At 44.6% G+C, this 20,954-nt stretch overlaps 1 protein-coding gene across 1 annotated transcript in view; it reads right to left on the reverse strand.

Annotated features, from left to right (window-relative positions):
• Positions 1–264: 264 nt before the first annotated feature.
• The window catches only part of MINDY3 (MINDY lysine 48 deubiquitinase 3), a 468,791-nt gene continuing 448,101 nt past the window's right edge, over positions 265–20,954 (reverse strand). Inside the window, exon 16 of the mRNA XM_030199997.1 lies at positions 265–543. Within this exon, the coding sequence (XP_030055857.1) occupies positions 397–543 (147 nt within the window). The 3' untranslated portion in view covers positions 265–396. The remainder of the gene's footprint in view (positions 544–20,954) is intronic.

Raw genomic sequence — 20,954 nt, forward strand, 5'->3', positions numbered from 1 at the left:
AAAAAGGTTTGGATAACTTCCTAAAAGAAAAGTCCATAAGTCATTATTAAGATAGACTTGATGAAAATTCACTGCTTATTTCTAGGATAAGCAGCATAAATGTATTGTACTGTTTTGGGTTCTTGCCAGATACTTGTGACCTGGATTGGCCACTATTGGAAACAGGATGCTAGGCTTGATGGACCTTCAGTCTGTCCCAGTATGGCAACGCTTATGTTCTTCAAAGACCAAAGAAAACAGCACTGCTGAAATTGTGTTTGTAATCTTTATTTACAATTTAATAAGGACAGTTATAACTTCATCCATTAAACCTTGGGAGCTAAACCATATGTATTCCAGTGAGCTGCAAATTATTTACCCCTCATCACTGTATTTTGATAACAGATTCTCACTAACTCAGTTTAATGAAGGAGGTCGATCAGTGATCCATAGTAGCTCTATATATGGCCACTTGGTCTGTAGACATTTTTTGATGTGTGTGTCATCAGTCTGTAGCATAGGATCTTCAAAGCCCATAACTGCTGTTCCTTCAACATACATGACCTGCCAAAATAAAACCATAAGCTTTCATCTAATATGTTCAATTTTCTGAAAACTCGAGAAATGTGTGTAAATATTTCTATATCTATAAATACAAAAATATATAAAATCCAACTTTTTGTAACCTAGAATGTTTCCTATAAATATGTCATAAGCATTTTATGAACATCACAGAAACTGTTTTCTTATGAATTATCATAGCTTCCATAATTAGGCACTTAAGAACATACTATAAATCTGTATTTCAATCGTACATTAAGAACCCTATTATTCAGCTTTGTTAGTTTTTGACAGAAGAATGTACACACTCTAACAGTTAACACAGTGCCTCAGCAGCTAGCACATGGCTGTTTCCACAATAACATACATATATGAATAAGTTGGGGAATGGGTAGTTCTCCATGGACAAGCAGGATGAGTCAGCCACACACTGGTGATGTCATCCGACGAGCCGGAAACATAGTAACATAGTAGATGACGGCAGAAAAAGACCTGCACGGTCCATCTAGTCTGCCCAACAAGATCAACTCATATGTGCTACTTTTTGTGTATACCCTACCTTGATTTGTACCTGTCCTCTTCAGGGCACAGACGTATAAGTCTGCCCAGCACTATCCCGCCTCCCACCACCGGCTCTGGCACAGAAACGGATTCTGCTCTCCCAGAACTCAAAGGAACCTTTTGAGCAGGTCCCTCTGAGCATGTGCAATGTGCACTATATATGTCCTTGTGTAAGCCTGTTGCCTCAGTTTACCTCATCCGCCCTGCAAATGGTCAGATTTTTCTTGTTCTCTCTATAGCAGACAACATGGCAGATCCTGCACAAAAGACATCCAGCACCTCAAAACCAGTTTTTAAAAAATACCCAGGCTGCAAGAAGAAAATGAGCACAACAGATGCACACAAGGTATGGATCAGTTGTATGGGCACAGCCCACCTCATGGCTGTCTGACCCTGTGTCTCCAGATGTCGCCAACGGCTCGCTAGCACAGACTCCATGCACTAAAGGTCTTCCTCATTGAGCAGACCAAGCAGCTTCCACAGAAACAAAGAAGAAAGGTAAAAGGGCTCTGGTTCTCTCCACAGATCAACAGCACCCTTCCACCTCACTAGACGCTGCCATGCTTCCCGCCCTGACTCCTAGCGGGACTGCCATGCTGCCCTCCCCCAACTCCCAAGGGGACGGAGCCCAGCACATAGGCAACTGCACAAAAATGAACCCCGAGCCCGGCGACACCAGCTCCCTGCAGCCTACAACAAGATTGCCGCCCTACCAGCACCTGAACCTGCCTCCGACGTCAGAACCAGCACCCACAACTGCTTCCTGCACATCACTCGAGCTCCTCACCTCGGTTTGGGCTGTCATTCCTCCCGATATCTGGAACTCCTCAAAACAGCCTCCTCCTCACGCTGCAATGCACAGACAGCACAGCATCAGACTTTCAGCATCAGGCTGCTCTCTCTGCACACGATGTGACTCAAGATGCTGCCCCCTTAAAGGGCCAGCGCACCAAAAACACAGACACCACCAAGAACCAATCCATCAGGCACAACACATCAGGGGCACAGGCAAGGAGTGTTCCCTCCACTTACCTCGAAGCCCACTCAGACACACGGAACGCAGGAAATGCCAGAGATCTGCCTCCTCCTCACTGCGCAGACAGAGGCCCCCATCGGGTCCAGAGAAGCGCAAGAAGCCACGACACCCGACCCCGGCACCAACGAGGCCAACCACGGGACTACCTTCCCCACTGACCTTCAAGCAAAACACATGATCAGAACCACCTTTGACGCCATCGAGACCTCTGCACGCACAGCTGGTGTTGCCATCGCTGCGAGAAATGGCAAGGTTCAGGGTCTCTTGACTCTGTGAGGATACACATGTATGCCTTGCTGATTCCCCTGCTCTGGGGAGAACTTTTTCAGGGCCAAGGTAAAAAAAACAGTCAACACCTTAAAAGACCACTGCACCACCTTACAAACTCCACGGATGGCCTGCTACGCCCTTCATCAACATGAAGGCAACAAACCAGACAATAGCACTACCGCAGGCACCAGCACAGCGTCAAACGCTACGACAGGCCCTCAAAATGGCATCAACAAAAACCTCAGCCATATGGCTCCTCTTATCAACAGAGGCAATGTCCAAAAGAATGGAAACATCAAAAACAAAACCCGAAACAACCCCAAGGCTGGACCCAGTTTTTGACCCTGGACCAGCAGTAATCCCACCAGTGAGGGACCACCTCTCCCTCTTTTCCGAAACCTGGGAAAACATCACAACCGACAAATGGGTCCTCAGCATTATACAGCATGGATACAGGATTTGCTTCCACTCGCCTCCAAACCGACCCCCACCCAGAGACACAACTCCGGAGCACCTAACCCTCCTCATTCATGAGGAACTCCAGATCTTCCTCCAATCGGGAATTATAGAGCCTGTCCCCCTGAGAGAATTCAACCAAGGGTTCTACTCCTGCTGCGTTCTCATTCCCAAGAAGTCTGGAGGATTCAGACCCATCCTAGACCTCCGACATCTCAACAGTACGTCATGAAAAGAAGTTCAGGATGCACTCATTAGGCACCATCCTCCACTGATCCAGAAAAACGATTGGTTAGCCGCACTAGACCTCCACGATGCATACAACCACATCCCAATTCACAAAGCACATAGGAAATTCCTATGTTTCAAAGTACTACGCCACCACTTCCAGTACCGAGCCCTACCATTTGGACTCTCCTCAGCACCAAGAGTTTTCACAAAATGTGTCGCAGTGGCGGAAGCATACCTGTGCAAGGGCGGGGTGTGTGTCTTTCCCTACCTCGACGAATGGCTACTCATCAGGCCATCATTCCTAGAGACCAACAAGGCAATCACATCCACTGTAGCCCTACTCCAGTCACTGGGCTTCCTGATCAACAAGACAAGGTCACACCTGCACCCCACTCAAACACTGGAATTCATTAGGGCCCAGCTCCGCACCAAATGCTGCATGGCCTTCTTGAGCCTTCCCAGGGGCCAAGCAATATTATGCCTGATATGACACATCATATCCACAAGAAGAGTTCCAGCATGGACCCTCCTACAACTCCTAGTCGCCACGTCCATCCACATTGTGCCTTTTGCCAAGCTACAAATGCGGCTGCTCCAGTGGTACCTCTGGAAGAGATGGAACCAGCCATTACCCAGGCCACCCACAGGTCTCTCACATGGTGGCAAGACCACCAAAACGTTTGCAGAGGGAGACCCCTCCAGCAACTGCAACACCCATTCACACTCACCACAGATGCCTCCAAGCTGGGGTGGAGAGCCCATCTCTTCCACCTACAAACACAGGGCCTATGGTCCCCCTCCAAATCACACTACCATATCAACTTCCTCAAGCTCAGGGCCATCGGAAACGCACTCCGAGCATTCGTTCCATGGATCTCCAACAAGAACCTCCTGGTCCAGATGGACAACCAGGTAGCTATGCTCTATATAAACAAGAAAGGGGGCACAGGCTCCCTTCCCCTGTGCAAGGAGGCGTACCAGATTTGGACATTCGCCCTCTCCAGACACTGCATCCTACAAGTGTCATACCTACTGGGACTCTACAACACGCTGACGGACAGCCTTAACCGGAAGCTGGACCCTCATGAATGGACTCTCCATCCGCAGGTCACACAACAACTTTTCCTCAAGTGGGGATCACCACTAATAGACCTCTTTGCCAGCAAAGACAATGCAAAGTGCAGACTTTTTTGTTCAAAACAACTGTCACCGCTCAGACTGAGCCACGACGCCTTCTCGATCTACTGGGGACAGCACCTGCTATATGCTTATCCTCCAACCCCACTCATCCAAAAGACACTCCTGAAAATCATCCAAGACAAGGCCACCATCATTCTCATCACGCCGCACTGGCCAAGACAAGTGTGGTTCCCTTTCTTACAATGCCTGGCAGCAACACAGCCAATGTGCCTCCCATGCCGACTGGATCTCATCACACAACACCAAGGGGCCATGCCACCTCAACACCCTGGCCCTAGTAGCACGGATGCTGAAAGGCTAACATTAGCTCCTTTCCATATTTCCCCGGAAGTCATGGACATCCTACTAGAGGCCAGACGACCCTCCACGAGGAAATCCTACACCCTCAAGTGGAAGAGATTCCAAGCATGGTGCAACAAGGCTCACACAGACCCCTTCTCATGCCCTTTCCCAGCTGTCCTGCATACTTGCTTAGCCTTTCGCAAGCAGGCCTCCACACAATTTCCATCAGAGTCCATGTCAGCGCCATTTCAGCCTTTCATGACAAAGCTTTTCAGGACAGTGGTTCACTGGCCTCTCACCACCTGGTGACCAGGTTCATGAAGGGACTACGCCACCTCATGCTTAATGGTAGAGAACAAATTCCTCAAATGGAAGACCCTATTCCTCATTGCTATAACGTCTGCCTGACGCATCAGCGAACTCCCAGCCCTCGTGACTTACCCACCATACACATAACTCCTTCATGACCACGCAATTCTCCAAACTCATCCAAGATTTTTGCCCAAAGTGGTCTCACCTTTCCACATCAACCAGACAATTGCACTCCCCTCCTTCTATCCAGAACCACATAAGAGCCAAGAGAAGCATCTCCTCCACATCTTGGACTGCACCTGAGTCTTGCGCCTCTACCTCCAATGCACAGAACCACAGCGAAAAGTCTCCCAGCTCTTCATCTCCTTTGACACCAACAGGACGGGTGCTCCTTTGGGCAAACACACTCTCTCAGCCTGGATATCAGACTGCATAGCCTTCTGCTACGAGGAGGGTCTCATCCTCCACGACAAGGCCTCGGTGCACCAATTGCAGGCCATGGCCACCACACTGGCCAACCTTTACTCTACCTTGGTGGAGGACATCTGCCTCACAGCAACCTGGTCCTCTGTTCATACCTTCACAGGCCTCTAACAAACCACCAACAAGTCTGGTCTCACTGTCTTCCAAACTGCAGTAGCCGCAATACAGCCTGAAGGCAAGAGGATACCAAATACTCCTTCAAACCTCTAAGACAGACTTTCACACCTCTGGGACAGACTCTTACTGTTAAACTATATGTTTACCAGGTTGATCTGGTACTCCTTCCATGCTGAATGTTACACTGTTCCAAAAAAAAAAAAATTGTTTAAGGTTGACAGTTAAACTGCTGTTAAACTGCCTAATTGATGTTAAACTGTTAAATTGAATTGCAAAAAAAAAAAAAAAACCCCTCAAACCTAACCTAGTGGTCTCTTATTATGCTCTTTCGTGCAGCCTCATCCTACCTCAGCAGCACAGTGGGCACTCGAACAAAACCTCTTAAGGGGACACACCTGACCCTTCTTGGCCCTCTGCTGGGGAGTCACCTGTGTATAGCTGACTCATCCTGCTTGTCCATGGAGAAAGTGAAGTTACTTACCTGTAACGGAGGTTCTCTGGGGACAGCAGGACAAATCAGCCACAACCCCCCCTCCCCTACGGATGATGTCACACAACACAGCTGGGTACACCTGAGGCAACAGGCTCACACAAGGACATATATAGTGCACACTGCACATGCTCAGAGGGACCTGTTCAAAAGGTTCCTTTGAGCTTTGGGACAGCAGAATCCGTTTCCGGCTAGTGGGATGACATCACCAATATGTGGCTGACTTATCCTGCTGTCCACAGAGAACCTCCGTTACCGGTAAGTAACTTCACTTGTCTTATAGTTAAAACAAAGGTAGTTATCGCAGGTTAATTATTAATAAGGCAAACAATGTGGCACAGTTAATGCCACCTCAAGCAATGTAGTTAATTGCATCATGTTATCTGGCATTCAGTTAGTGAGTTTAAAAAAAAACTTATTTTCCCTGTGTTAAGGAAACAGAAAATACAGGAAATGTCCTCTACAGTAGGTTTTGCCATTACCACATGTAAACGTTGCTAATTAGTGTACGGTAATGGCAAAATCTTTGCATAGGTTAGTAAATAGATCCTTAAGGGGCCCTTTTACCAAACTGTGGTAAAACGTGGCCTTAGTGTGTCCTTTACATGGTTCATTCCCACCTGCTAAGGACATTTTTTCTATGGGGTAAAATGGTCAATTTTTCTATCTCTTGTATTAACGGCCATGCACTAATTTTCCCATTAGTGTGTGAGCTCCATCCGCCACTTATTTTAAGGGCGGTAAGGGCTCAAATGATAACCACACATTAATTGCTTAGTGTGCTGCAATGTAGCTGAGCTAACTGATTAATGCAGAGCATGCCCACTCTCCACTTTAACTGGGTTCGATTCCCACTGCAGCTTCTTGTGACTCCAATGCTCCAGGTACAAATAAGTACCTGTATATACTATGTAAACCGCTTTGAATGTAGTTGCAAAAACCACAGAAAGGCGGTATATCAAGTCCCATTCCCTTTCCCCTTAAGGGGATGGGATGACTTCCCTATTCGGAAAGGCTAAAGAGGCTAGGGTTCTTCAGCTTGAAGAAGAGACAGCTGAGGAGAGATATGATAGAGGTCTATAAAATACTGAGGGGAGTGGAAAAGGGGGCATCCAATGAAGCTAAATAGTAGTAAATCTACAACAAACTGGAAAAATATTTCTTCACTCAATTTGTATTTAAACTCTGGAGCTTGTTACCAGAGAATGTGGTAAAAGCAGTTAGCAGGGTTTAAAAAAGGTTTGGATAAGTGCCTAAAAGAAAAGTCCATAAGCCTATTATTAAGAAGGACTTGAGAAAATCCACTGCATATTCCTGGGATATGCAACATAAAATCTATTTTCACTCTTTTGGAATCTTGCCAGGTACTTGTGACCTGGATTGGCCACTGTTGTAAACAGGATACTGGGCTTGATGGACCTTCCGTCTGACCCAATATGGCAATGCTTACATTCTTATGGCATATAAGGTACAGTCATTGTAACATGAGCTAAGATCATCATAAAAGATGAGCTTTAAAGCTGAACAGAGAAATCATTTACCACAATTAGTGTTAACACTACAATCCATCCTTTCACTGGCAGGGACTTCTAAAGCCAAGATGATGACGACATCTGTCAGGCAATCAGAACACAATTTCCATACCTGCATAGCTAACCACTTCTATGAGGTTTAGCATTGTGGCCAACAAATGAAAGTTATAAAAAGTAAGCCAGGATGTTGTTCAATCTTTAAGCAAGGCAAAGGCAAAGTGAACAGTGCAGACTTGCCATTAAGTGACTCAAGCTGTTTGTTAACAAGATTGTGAGAAGTAATTTGTAGAAAAATTAATCAAAGTAGTAATGGAAGATAGTAAATAATTTTAATTTGTTCTAGAGGCGCTCTTACAAACAAGACAGAAAAAAACTGTGTATTGAGGTTAGTCATGTATTACAGCTGAAGGTAAAGCAATGTATGCATTCCACATGGTGTAAAAATTAAGTTGGAGTTATTAATTTTAATTAATGTGGATACATATTTCTTTCTTACTTTTTTCTGAGTGTACTCTGTAAAATGTATGTGATCATCTCTGGGAAAAGGTGACTGAAGTCTCCAGAAACAACAAATGAGGTTTTATTGATTTAACAGCAAACGATTTGTAATACAACAATCCAAACCCCATCTTTTAAAGTGAGAATATAAAGTTACAGAAGTTGCATCGCACGTTTATACTTTCTTTTTAAGTAAATCTTCCATTACATGTCTGGGCTTGCGTCGATGTTGGGAACAAGATATTCAGCAGACCATTTCTGATAGCAGTTGGATGCAGATCTGGCAATAAGTGTTTCAGGTCTGCGGCCATCACGCAGTCCCTTTATTTTTTTTATGCACCGGTCCTTATGGATGTCCCTCAGGTCGCATACCATTAATCCGTCCATTCCCAGTTTCTATTGGCCTTGTCATGCTCAACGGGGTACTATCAGACACCTTGTTTTTGACTGTGTATGCCTTCAATCATTTTGGACTGATGTCTGATTCACTTTAACAGATATATTTCATTTCCATGGTCCTATGCTGTATAAATATGTGTTGCTCAGAGACCTACAGTGGTGGAAATAAGTATTTGATCCCTTGCTGATTTTGTAAGTTTGCCCACTGACAAAGACATGAGCAGCCCATAATTGAAGGGTAGGTTATTGGTAACAGTGAGAGATAGCACATCACAAATTAAATCCGGAAAATCACATTGTGGAAAGTATATGAATTTATTTGCATTCATAAGTATTTAATCCCTCTGGCAAACAAGACCTAATACTTGGTGGCAAAACCCTTGTTGGCAAGCACAGCGGTCAGACGTCTTCTGTAGTTGATGATGAGGTTTGCACACATGTCAGGAGGAATTTTGGTCCACTCCTCTTTGCAGATCATCTCTAAATCATTAAGAGTTCTGGGCTGTCGCTTGGCAACTCGCAGCTTCAGCTCCCTCCATAAGTTTTCAATGGGATTAAGGTCTGGTGACTGGCTAGGCCACTCCATGACCCTAATGTGCTTCTTCCTGAGCCACTCCTTTGTTGCCTTGGCTGTATGTTTTGGGTCATTGTCGTGCTGGAAGACCCAGCCACGACCCATTTTTAAGACCCTGGCGGAGGGAAGGAGGTTGTCACTCAGAATTGTACGGTACATGGCCCCATCCATTCTCCCATTGATGCGGTGGGGACGGTGTTCTTTGGGTCATAGGCAGCATTTCTCTTCCTCCAAACACGGCGAGTTGAGTTCATGCCAAAGAGCTCAATTTTTGTCTCATCTGACCACAGCACCTTCTCCCAATCACTCTCGGCATCATCCAGGTGTTCACTGGCAAACTTCAGACGGGCCGTCACATGTGCCTTCCGGAGCAGGGGGACCTTGCGGGCACTGCAGGATTGCAATCCGTTATGTCGTAATGTGTTACCAATGGTTTTCGTGGTGACAGTGGTCCCAGCTGCCTTGAGATCATTGACAAGTTCCCCCCTTGTAGTTGTAGGCTGATTTCTAACCTTCCTCATGATCAAGGATACCCCACGAGGTGAGATTTTGCGTGGAGCCCCAGATCTTTGTCGATTGACAGTCATTTTGTACTTCTTCCATTTTCTTACTATGGCACCAACAGTTGTCTCCTTCTCGCCCAGCGTCTTACTGATGGTTTTTGTAGCCCATTCCAGCCTTGTGCAGGTGTATGATCTTGTCCCTGACATCCTTAGACAGCTCCTTGCTCTTGGCCATTTTGTAGAGGTTAGAGTCTGACTGATTCACTGAGTCTGTGGACAGGTGTCTTTCATACAGGTGACCATTGCCGACAGCTGTCTGTCATGCAGGTAACGAGTTGATTTGGAGCATCTACCTGGTCTGTAGGGGCCAGATCTCTTACTGGTTGGTGGGGGATCAAATACTTATTTCCCTCTGCAGAATGCAAATAAATTCATATACTTTCCACAATGTGATTTTCCGGATTTAATTTGTGATGTGCTATCTCTCACTGTTACCAATAACCTACCCTTCAATTATGGGCTGCTCATGTCTTTGTCAGTGGGCAAACTTACAAAATCAGCAAGGGATCAAATACTTATTTCCACCACTGTATGTTTTCGCTCTTCCTTAAGCCATAATGAATGCTTACTTGTTAATACTTTGCTCACTTTAGCCTTGAAAGTAGTTTTTGGGCACTGGAAGACGCTGGGTCAAGTCATATATCAAGAATGGTGGAATTTGGTATTTCAGACTTATAAATATGATACTTTTCTGGCTAAAAAGTCATGTCGCTATATCACTTATAAGGAGAAGTGGTCTTTGTTATTGTCCTACTATAGAGCTGCTTGATGAGAAGTGTTTTTCTTTTTTCTTTTCTTCCTCTCCACTCTCTCTCTCTTCTGTCCTTTACATGATTTTTGCAATTTGTATGCTGTTGTACTGTTACACTGAATTGTCTTCTGTTATTCTATTTTTAAATTTATTAAAAATACTACGACCTTAAAGTTACAGAAGTTCAAATACATAACTTTTTTACACTGCTTATGGACCTATAACATGAAAAACTGGCCATGCTCAACATTTTGGATCTGAGACTTTAGTCACCTTTTCCCACAGACGTTCACACATAGTCTTTGCTGTTTGATCTTTTTCTTTGAGTGTGTGTCACTAAAAAGCTTGAAAAATTCTTACATGTATATGTAAAGAATGAATTTATAAAGAAGGTTAAAGTCTTGCAGTATATTATTCTTAATTTTATACTATGTGTTTAATCCATTGCAATTAGTAGTACAAACTCAGCATTGTATTTCTTTAAATGTTAGCCATGTATGCTTTCTGTGAGCAAGTTACTGCTGTTTTTGTAACCGATAAATACCTACTGTAGTAGGTATTCTCTGAGGACAGCAGGCCTTATATTTTCACAAGTGGGTAACGCAGGCCACTTTGCCCGGTCCGGATCTTATGTCAAGCATAAGAGTTTTGTGGAACACAAGAAATGCTCCACCCCGCATGCACGAGCAGGGCCTGTCTTAGCAAGTGTGGGGCCCTATGCAGACCAATTTGATGGCTAGCCTGCCCCCACCCTAGCTCCACCCCCATCCTAGCTCCAGGGCTGGCCACCCCTCCCTCTGAGCTCCAGGGCGGCCACCCCTCCCTTCCTCCGAGCTCCCGGGCTGCTCCCGTCGAGCTCCCAGCCAGCTCCAAGGCCCCCAGCTCCAGGGCTCTCCCCCCTCCCTCCCAGCTCCAAGGCCCCCCCTCCTTATTGGGAGGAAGAATGATGACTGTGGAAGGCAAGCAAACTACCCTGCTAATAGTTTGCCAAGGAACTGTCACACAGGTGGCAGCATTCACAGTTGCTTGCGATTTGCTACTTGCATACAAGGGACCATCTTTATCTTTACAGAACATCCAAATTGAAACTAAGAGATCTGGTGATCTGGAAGATCAGGACCTAAGCATCAAGTACTGACTTGTAGGCAGAACTGGAGACTGCACAGGTCAAAGGGAATTTACTTTGCTTACAGTCCTCTCTTCCTATCAGCACAGTTTAGTGAATAACGGAAGCTGGGAAATTTACAAGTTGCACCTCCAGTCCCACTACACTTGTACTGCTACACCCTCCCCTCCCTCTGAATTTTAAAAGTTACCTCGTCGACGTTGGGTTACAGCGGCCAGCAGGTAGCAGCAGCAGCAGTGAAAAGCCTCTCAGCTCTTGTCCCGCCCTGAGGGAATGTGTGGACTGAAGATCACGTCGCAGCCTTGCAAATTTCTTTAATGGAGACTGACCTCAAGTGGGCTACTGACACAGTCATGGCTCTGACATTGTGAGCCATGACATGACCCTGTAGGGACAGCCCAGACTGGGCATAACTGAAAGAAATGCAATCTGCCAGCCAATCTGTTTAAGTAGCTTCTGGTGGGACAACTGGACAGAGTCACTTTTGTAGGTTTCTTTTTTGAGGGGGGAAAGTTGGGGGGTGAGCTGTTGGGCTGCTTGGGGGGGGGGGGTTCTTTTTAGTTCCTTTTGTTTATTTTATTTGTTACATTTGTATCCCATGTTTTCCCACCTAGTCATAGGCTCAATGTGGCTTACACAGTTCCGGAGAGGTTGTTACTGACTCCAGTGTGAACAAATACATAGTACAATTTAAAGATCTGGGGCGGTTCGCTCCATGCGAGTTGCGAGGGTGGGATTGTTCGGTGAGGGATTGAGTATTCTCCATTATTTAGTTAATTGTTGTGTTACATATTTCGGTCTTTATGTTGGTTAAGTGGGGTATGCCTTTCTGAAAATGTGAGTCTTTAGGCTTTTTCAAAAATTTAGGTGGTTGCTCGTGGTTTTCAAGTCTTTGGTAATGTGTTCCAGAGCTGTGTGCATATGTAGGAGAAACTGGACACATATGTTGATTTATACTTCAGTGAAGGTTTAAGTACGTTCTTGCTGATTCAAATGTGTTTCTCATTGGTAGGCTGATTAGTCCAGTCATGTAGTTTGGCGCAAGACCATGGATTATTTTGTGAACTAAAGTACAAATCTTGAAGGCGATGCGTTCTTTGATTGGTAGCCAGTGCAGTTTTTCAAGAAGGGGTTTTGCGCTTTCAAAATGAGATTTTCTGTAGATAAGCCTGGCTGCCATGTTCTGGGCGGTCTGAAGTTTCTTTAAGATTTGTTCTTTACATCCTGCATATATTCCGTTGCAGTAATCGATGTGGGTTAGCACCATTGTTTGAATCATGTTACAAAATGTTTCCCTTGGGAAGAATTGTTTTAGATTTGAGTTTCCACATTGCGTGGAACATTTTCTTTGTGGTGGCAGAGGCTTGGTTTTCCAAAGTTAAATTGTTGTCTGTGGTAATACCGAGGATTTTCAGACTATCTGAGATTGGGAGAGTATAATCCAGGATATTTATGATTGTGCGGTGGTTTGTGTTGTGTTGGGATGAGACAATGAGACAGTGTGTTTTTTCTTTATTGAGTTTCAGTTTGAATGCCGATGCCCAGGTATCCATTAAGCTCAGGCTATACCTTATTGTGTTGGTGATTTCTGATGGGTTTGACTTGAAAGGTATATACATTGTGATATTGTCTGCATACAGATAAGGGTTAAAGCCTTGGTTGAAAAGGGACTTGGCTAACGAGGTCATCATAAGGTTAAATAGAATGGGTGAGAGAGGCGATCCCTGCGGAACTCCGCATTCAGCTTTCCAGGGTGGTTAGATGATTGAGTTTGCCTTAACCTGGTATGACCTTGTTGTTAAGAACCCCTGGATCCATTTGAGTATATTCCCACCAATTCCTATCTTGTCGAGTATTCTCAGTAGTATATTGTGGTATACCATATCGAATGCACTCGATATGTCAAATTGGAGTAGGAGAATGTTTTTACCTAGGGCAATTTCCTGCTTGAATTTGGCAAGTAGAGTAACTAGTACAGTTTCTGTACTATGAAGGGATCTGAAACCAGATTGTGATTCATGGAGTATTGAGAATTTATCGATGTATTCCTTGAGTTGTTGGCTACAATGCCTTCTATCAGCTTGGTTTTCAGTGGGATGGATGCTACAGGATGGTAGTTGGTGATATCTTTTGTTTTCTTCTTGGTGTCTTTTGGTAACAGTGTGAGTAAGATGTTGCCTTTGTCCTTGGGGAATATACCATTTTGGAACATGTAGTTTAGGTGGGATGTGAGATCTATAATGAATCGGTCGGGAGGTGATTTCATTAAATAGTTGGAACATGCGTCCAGTTGACAGTACGTGGTTGCGAGTTTACTGGTCACCTGTAGAACTGTTTCATCTGTGATTTGGGTGAAGTTTGACCAAGTTCAATCTGCTGGTTATTCTCCTGGGTGTGGGTCTAGTTCATCAAGAAAGGTATCAAGGTTAGTGTTTTCTTGAAACATAGTTTTGCGTAGTTTGACAATTTTTTCTTTGAAGTATTTGGCAAGATCATCTGCTGATAGAATGTCTGTATTTGGTGTGGTAATTGGTTTGGTGTCTAGTAGATTGTCCAAAAGCTTGTCCTCCCAAGGACTTTCACTAACTACACCCTCTCCACAAGACATTACACAATGTGATACCTGCAAGCGAGCCTTCTCCGGAGTAGCCCCACACTCTGGAATGCATTGCCTGAAAGGCTCATCTTAACACAAGACTATCTGTACTTCAGGAAGCAGGTGAAAGCTTGGCTCTTCAACCAAGCCTTTAATGGAAGAAGTAACTAACTTGTTAGTCTCACTCACACACACAAGGATTGACTTGGGCTGCACATGCTGCAGCGGGACATGTTTATCCACTCCTAGCCTAGCTGAGATTATATTTAACCATCTCTCTGACCTCATGTGCAACTTTCTTCAAATCAGTCACCTTACTTTCTAATTCTACCTACTTTCTTACTCATCTATATGTTACAACTTTATCTTACCCTTCACTACCAATTATAATGTTCTATCACGTATTGTGTAGTCATTGCAAGTAGTATACCATGCCATACTTTGTATTGTTACTTGAATATTTTTACTGCTGTAATTGCCTATTGATCATGTTTGATCTATTCTTACTGTACACCGCCTTGAGTGAATTCCTTCAAAAAGGTGGTAAATAAATCCTAATAAATAAATAAAATAAATAAAATATTCCTATTTGTTCTTTGTAGTAGTTCCATTTGGATTTTTTTAATCTCATATTTGTATTTTCTTTGTGATACTTTCCATGTGTTTAGAATTTGTTCACTTTTGTTTTTTCTCCATGCTCGTTCGAGTTGTCTGGATATTGCTTTTAGTTTTTTCAATTTGTCCTTAAACCATAGGGTTTTATTGTGTTTCTCTGAGATTTTTGTTCGTATTGGGGTTATTCCGTTTAGAACAGAGATGCATCTCTTTTCCCATTCCACGAGGTAGTTTATTGAGTCAGTTGGTGCTGACCAATTGTTGTATATTGATTGCCAAAATGTTTTTGCGTCCACAAGACCTCTTGTATTGTATGATATGCTTTCGTTTGCTTGGTGATGACCCTTCTTCAGCCATTGTAGGGTCAGATTTAGTTTGGTAGGGTCGGACTATGGTGTTTCCGGCCATTTATGTTCTGTTATTTTGAAGTTTCAGTCTGTTGCGAATTTGTGTGTGAGTAAGTCAAGTGTGTGACCTTTTATGTGGGTATTGGAAGTTCCAGAGTTGGAGGAAATCCTTACATTCTCGCACACCATTTGAGTTTGGGTCTTCTAAGTGAAGGCTGATATCTCTTATGACCAGCACATTTGAGTTAGTTGTGCATGTGGCTGATATGAAGTCCGTGAAGTTTGTCTGGGCTTTGTTTCAGTTACCTGGTGGTCTATAGAATATGACACAGTTCAGATGGTCAGTTAGGATTTTGTGTTCTATCCTGATTGCGGGAATTTCAAGTTGAGGTGTTAGGTTTCGGTGGTGAAATGGGATCTGTAAATAAGAGCGATGCCTCCTCCTTTTTCCTTCTCTGGTCCAGTGTGTAATTTTCTATCCTGGAGGACAAAGATCCAGGATTATGGGGTCTTTTTGGTCATGGATCCATGTTTCGCTGATGAACAGTAAATCAAGGGCTTCAGATGTGATCCAGTCTGTTAGTGTTTCTGTTTTGTTTACTGCGAATCTGGCGTTAATGTAACCCACTTGAAGTGTGTGGTATGGTTCTTCTATGTTTGAGATTGTTGTGATTTTTATTAGTGGTTGTTTGTTGGTTTGGATTTATTTAGTCCTTTTTTTGCGGTTTGTACCGTTTGTTCGGGGGACGATGATTTTTCCATTATATGTTCTACTGTCGGTTTGGTGGAAGTTGGTGTATCTTATTGTCCGGAATTGGTTGTGTAGTAAGAGTATAATGTTATTTTTGTCGCAAGGTGTGGCAATTATTGCTTGGATCAGTGTTAAGGAGTAGATTCTTAGGAGCAGCTTTATGCTGTTCATTTCGATTCCTTTAATATATTGGAGGGTGAATTCAGTTTTGCTCTAGCCAGTGGTGTCTGCCATGTTTGAGGGTCTGGATTTACTGCGTTGATCTCCTTGGGTCAAGTCCGTGGTGGTGATGTTGTGTATTGATTAGTTGAACTGTTGCATGTGCGATGAGGTCTTTCCTAAGATCTATTAGTGAGGAGTCTGGTATCTACTACCTGTTTCCTGGTAGGTTTGGTGTAGACTGCCATGCGGGAAGGTTTTTATTTTTTTTTAATTGTGTGTGTGTGTTTATGAGTGTGTGTGTGATTGGGGTTTGTGGGTGTTTATATTTATGTTTGTGTGTAAGATTAGGTCCCTGTATGCCTTTGCTTTTCTTTTTCTGTTCTCTTTGTTATCCTCTGGATTCAGCACACCATGTTTGTGTTTGCTTATTCTGGTATGGTTTGGCGTGATTGTTTTCTTCATCCACCTTTTCATATGATACGTTAGGCTGCAATTTCTCTGCAAATGAATCTCTCCTATCCCTATTTATTTTTCTGGACTGTTGGGTAGTATTAACTTCCTCTTTAGGATTCTCTCGGTGCAAGACTGATTTGTTCCGGTCTGTCAGGCCAGGTGATCTCTACAGGAGCTGTGCTTTCTCTCCTCAGTCTGCTGTCTTATCCTTTCTTACCTCTCTGAGTCGGTATTTCTCCTTCCTGTACTGTCGTCGTTGGACGTCTCTTTGTTTGGGTTATTGGCTCCGCCGTCGCAGTCCTTCCAGCAGACTGGCAGTCGTTTGGGTGGGGCAGCTCTCCATACCGGCTTGGAGCGGGAGTGCTACTTTTCTGTGTTGATCCCAGTCTCTGATTACTACTTTCCTGTCTTCTTTTAACTCTGTTTCCAAGGGTCTCCTGTCCATGTGCCATTGTTGTTTTCTTCTTCTGTCTTCTTCACCTCTTCCACTATAACCAACTCTAACATTGATCTGTTCCAGCTCTGTGGCTGCTTAAGCACCCTCAATATTAAGCAAACCCTTTGTGTCCAGGAGGGGTAATTTCTATTGGGTTTAGTATCCCCCAACACATAGCCTCTGTCTCTCTCCTCCCTTTTATCCAGTATAGCCCCATCTCTGTCACTCTCTCTTCTCCCCACCTACCCAGTCCCCTCGGTGCACCTCTGCCAGGCCTGCGCTATTAAAATACCATGGGAGACACTAAGGACCTGGCTCTCTGCAGCACTGCTAGTGCTTTCTGCTGCCAGTCCCGGAAGTTTACCTCAGAGGAGGCAGGCTTGGCACAGGAAGCACTAGTGGTACTGCAGAGAGCCACGTCCCACACGGCTCCCATGGTAACTTATTAGCATGAGCCCGGCAGAGATGCAAAGGGAGAGAGAGAGCACGACTGTGCTGAGGGCCATGGTGGATGGGAGGGGAGAGGGAGCGGGCACTGAATGCAGAGAAGGTGCAGTTCAGGCTGGGGAGGCAGCTGAGTCTGACAAAAACAAAGTAATAGCCACAATCAACATCTATTCTGGGCAGGTGTAGAGGGTGGGGACTAGGGTTTCCAGGCGATGTCAGACCCTGGCTTGCATCTGATTGGGCCTGATCTTCTGGTCCCAGCTCAGCTGTTTTTGGGACCGGAAGTCCAGGCTCAATCAGGTGCAAGCCATGTCTGATATCGTTTGGAAAGCCTGTAGAGCAGGAGATGAAGAGGGATGGAAAATACTTTTGTACTTTGTTACTAAGTACAAAAGTACAGCTTAAATGAAACTTGCTTCAAGTAAAAAGTACTGCCAATTGTACTTAAGTACTGCAGCAAAGTACAAGTAAAAGGAGGCCACTATCCAGCTTATTTTCGAAGGAGATCGCCGGCCACCTTCCGACACAAATCGGGAGATGGCCGGCGATCTCCTGAAGCCGGCCAAATCGGTATAATCGAAAGCCAATTTTGGCCGGCTTCAACTGCATTCCGTTGCGGGGCCGGCGAAACTTCAAGGGTGCGTGTCAGCACAGTAGCGGAGGTGGAATGGGGGTGGGACGTGGGCGTGCGTTGAGATGGCTGGCTTCGCCCGATAATGGAAAAAAGAAAGCCGGCATTGACAAGCATTTTGCCGGCTTCACTTGGTCCCTTTTTTTACAGGTCCAAGTTCAAAAAAAGTGCCCAAACTGACCAACGGAGGGAATCGGGGATCACCTCCCCTGACTCCCCCCAGTGGTCACCAACCCCCTCCCATCCTCAAAAAAACAACTTTAAAAACTTTTTTGCCAGCCTCTATGCCACCCTCAAATGTCATACTCAGGTCCATTGCAGCAGTATACAGGTCCCTGGAGCAGTTTTAGTGGGTGCAGTGGACTTCAGGCAGGCGGACCCAGGCCCATCCCCCCCCCACCTGTTACACTTGTGGTGGAAAATGGGAGCCCTTCAAAACCCACTGTACCCACATGTAGGTGCCCCCCTTCACCCCTTAGGGCTATGGTAGTGGTGTATAGTTGTGGGGAGTGGGTTTTGGGGGGGGGATTGGGGGGCTCGGCACCCAAGGTAAGGGAGCTATGCACCTGGGAGCTATTTTAATTTTTTTTTAAACTTTTTAGAAGTGCCCCCTAGGGTGCCCGGTTGGTGTCCTGGCATGTGAGGGGGAACAGTGCACTACGAATCCTGGCCCCTCCCACGACCAAATGCCTTGGATTTGGCCAGGTTTGAGATGGCTGGCTTTGGTTTCCATTATGGGCAAAAACCAAGGCCGGTCATCTCAAACCCGGCCATCTCTGACGTTTTGGCGGCCCCAACCATATTATCGAAAAAAAAGATGGCCGGCCATCTTTTTCGAAAATACAATTTGCTCCGCCCACTTGCGGAGCTGGCCCCGGAGATGGCTGGTGCCGTTCGAAAATGCCCCTCTATGGCTCTCAAAAGTAGTAAGTGAAAAGGTTTGGAAAAACAGGTCAGCCTTCATATACTTGTAGGAGACTGTAGAAAGGGGCAGAAAAGCAAGAATATCTGGCAAAAGATAAAGGTAAAAGGGTCATGGATTTGATATACCACCACTCTGAGGTACAATCAAGTGGTTTAATTTTACTACATGCAGGTACTTTCTCTGTCTCTAGTTAGCTCACAATCTATGTTTTTTGTAACTGGGGCAATGGAGGGTTAAGTGATTTTTCTAGCATCACAAGGAACCACAGTAGAAATCAAACCCAGTTCCTCAGGTTCTCAGCCCATTGCTCTAAACACCAATAGGCTACTCCTCCAGCCTGTAAAGTAGGCAGAAAAACAAAAATGCAAATAGAAGAAAAAAAAAAATCCAATAAATGTACAATGCGGGGGTGGGGGGGGTGGGGGGGGACACAAGACTTTTTTTTCAGGTAAGTTAGTGATACAAAAAGGTGCAAAAGTGGTATTGTCAAACATGGCTGAAGAGACGGAATACACAGAAGTCGATGAGGTTAAAGTGGAATTGCTTAAGAAATATTTCTGTTCTATGCTTACAGATGCTGGGAGCAAGACCACAGGGGGAATAAAAAACAAGAAGACTGTGTTCATAGACAGTTAGCTAAACTAAAGAAGAGGGTACTCTGGGAAATTATGGTAGTTCTAGTGGATCCTCTGTCTGACCTTTGTAATACTTCTTTAGAGTAGGGAGTGGTCCCAAAGGACTGGAGATGGGTAGTAAATGGAAGTAAGGAGCAGTCTGGGAACTATAGGCCAATTGTCTGACAGTGGTAGTCAGTAATTAATGGAAACGCTTATAAGACACAGGATAGTGCAGTTCCTGGAATCCAATGGATTACAGCATCTGAGGCAGAATGGTTTTACTAGAGATAGACCTTGCCAGATAAGAAGTTATTCATTTTATTGACTTAGCCAAAGTATATCCTAAAGAGCAACCCGAGAAAGCAGTTAAGGTGTATGTCGTCAGAGATGAACAAAGTAACAAGTCTCTGGCAAAAATCTGAATTCTTTGACCTGTTCGACATCCAAAGAGATTATTCTTTCTTCAGCCTCAAAACCTGCTCAGGGATTGCAAGAATGATGGGGAGAAAAGCAAGTGGATATGTCATAGAAGCAATGGATGGCAGTAACAAAACTCATCAACCTACTCTTTTCAAGTGTAATCAGATTCCCGATAACAGGGATGAAATTCTCATGCCAGAGGCTGCACAACATTACACTCTCCTGAAGTCTATAGTCAAGTACCTGCAGCCTTTAGACCCAAATGCCAAAATCCTAGTTCTGTTAAGGAGAGATGTGCCAGCATTGGTTAGAGTTCGAAAGTCATGTGCTGGTCCACCCAACACAACATATGGTTACTGACTCGCTTTGGGAGGGCGATTGTAGGTGGTGTCAGTCTCAACAGAATGAGAAAACCAAGTGTCAATGTGTACACCACAAGTGTCCTAGAAAATGGGCCTACTACCTTATTGAAGCCATGTCCTAATCATCTACATGCAAAGAGTTTTTAGTTGTGAAGAACCAAGTCCTATCTGCCAAACCATACCTCCATCAGATTTAGGAGAACTCCCGGGGAATCGTGTTCCAAGTCACAAAAGATAACAACAAACCTGCACTCTAGATGCCCAGACCTCAACTACCTAACAATAGAGTTCATGCTCTGTCTCGATAACTTCATTGCGAGAAACTCTAAGGAGGAAACCACATACCAAGCAGCATTTCATAAACGTCATGCACGACATGTTGACTAATGGCCATGCAGAGCCAATTTCATCCTTAAAAGAAAAATGAAGAGTGTTGTTACCTACCAAACTTTGATGTATATCATCTGCAGAAACTAGGCCAGAACAGAACTGTGTTTGATTCCAGTGTTCAGTTCCAAGGAATCTCACTCAACAATGTACTTCTCTCTGGTCCTGATATGATCAACAGCCTCATAGGGGTTCTGATCTGCTTCAGAAAAGAACCAACTGCAATAACAGCTGGCATATTGCAAATGTTCTACTGTTCTGTCGTACAACTAGACTACAGAAACAATTTGAGATTCCTGTGGTACTGTGACGACACAAAGAGATTGTGAAGTATAGAATGTGAGTCCATGTCTTTGGTAACAGTCCATCACTGGCAGTAGAAAG

Source organism: Microcaecilia unicolor, chromosome 1, assembly GCF_901765095.1.
Source record: "Microcaecilia unicolor chromosome 1, aMicUni1.1, whole genome shotgun sequence".
NCBI classification, from domain to species: Eukaryota; Metazoa; Chordata; class Amphibia; order Gymnophiona; family Siphonopidae; genus Microcaecilia; species Microcaecilia unicolor.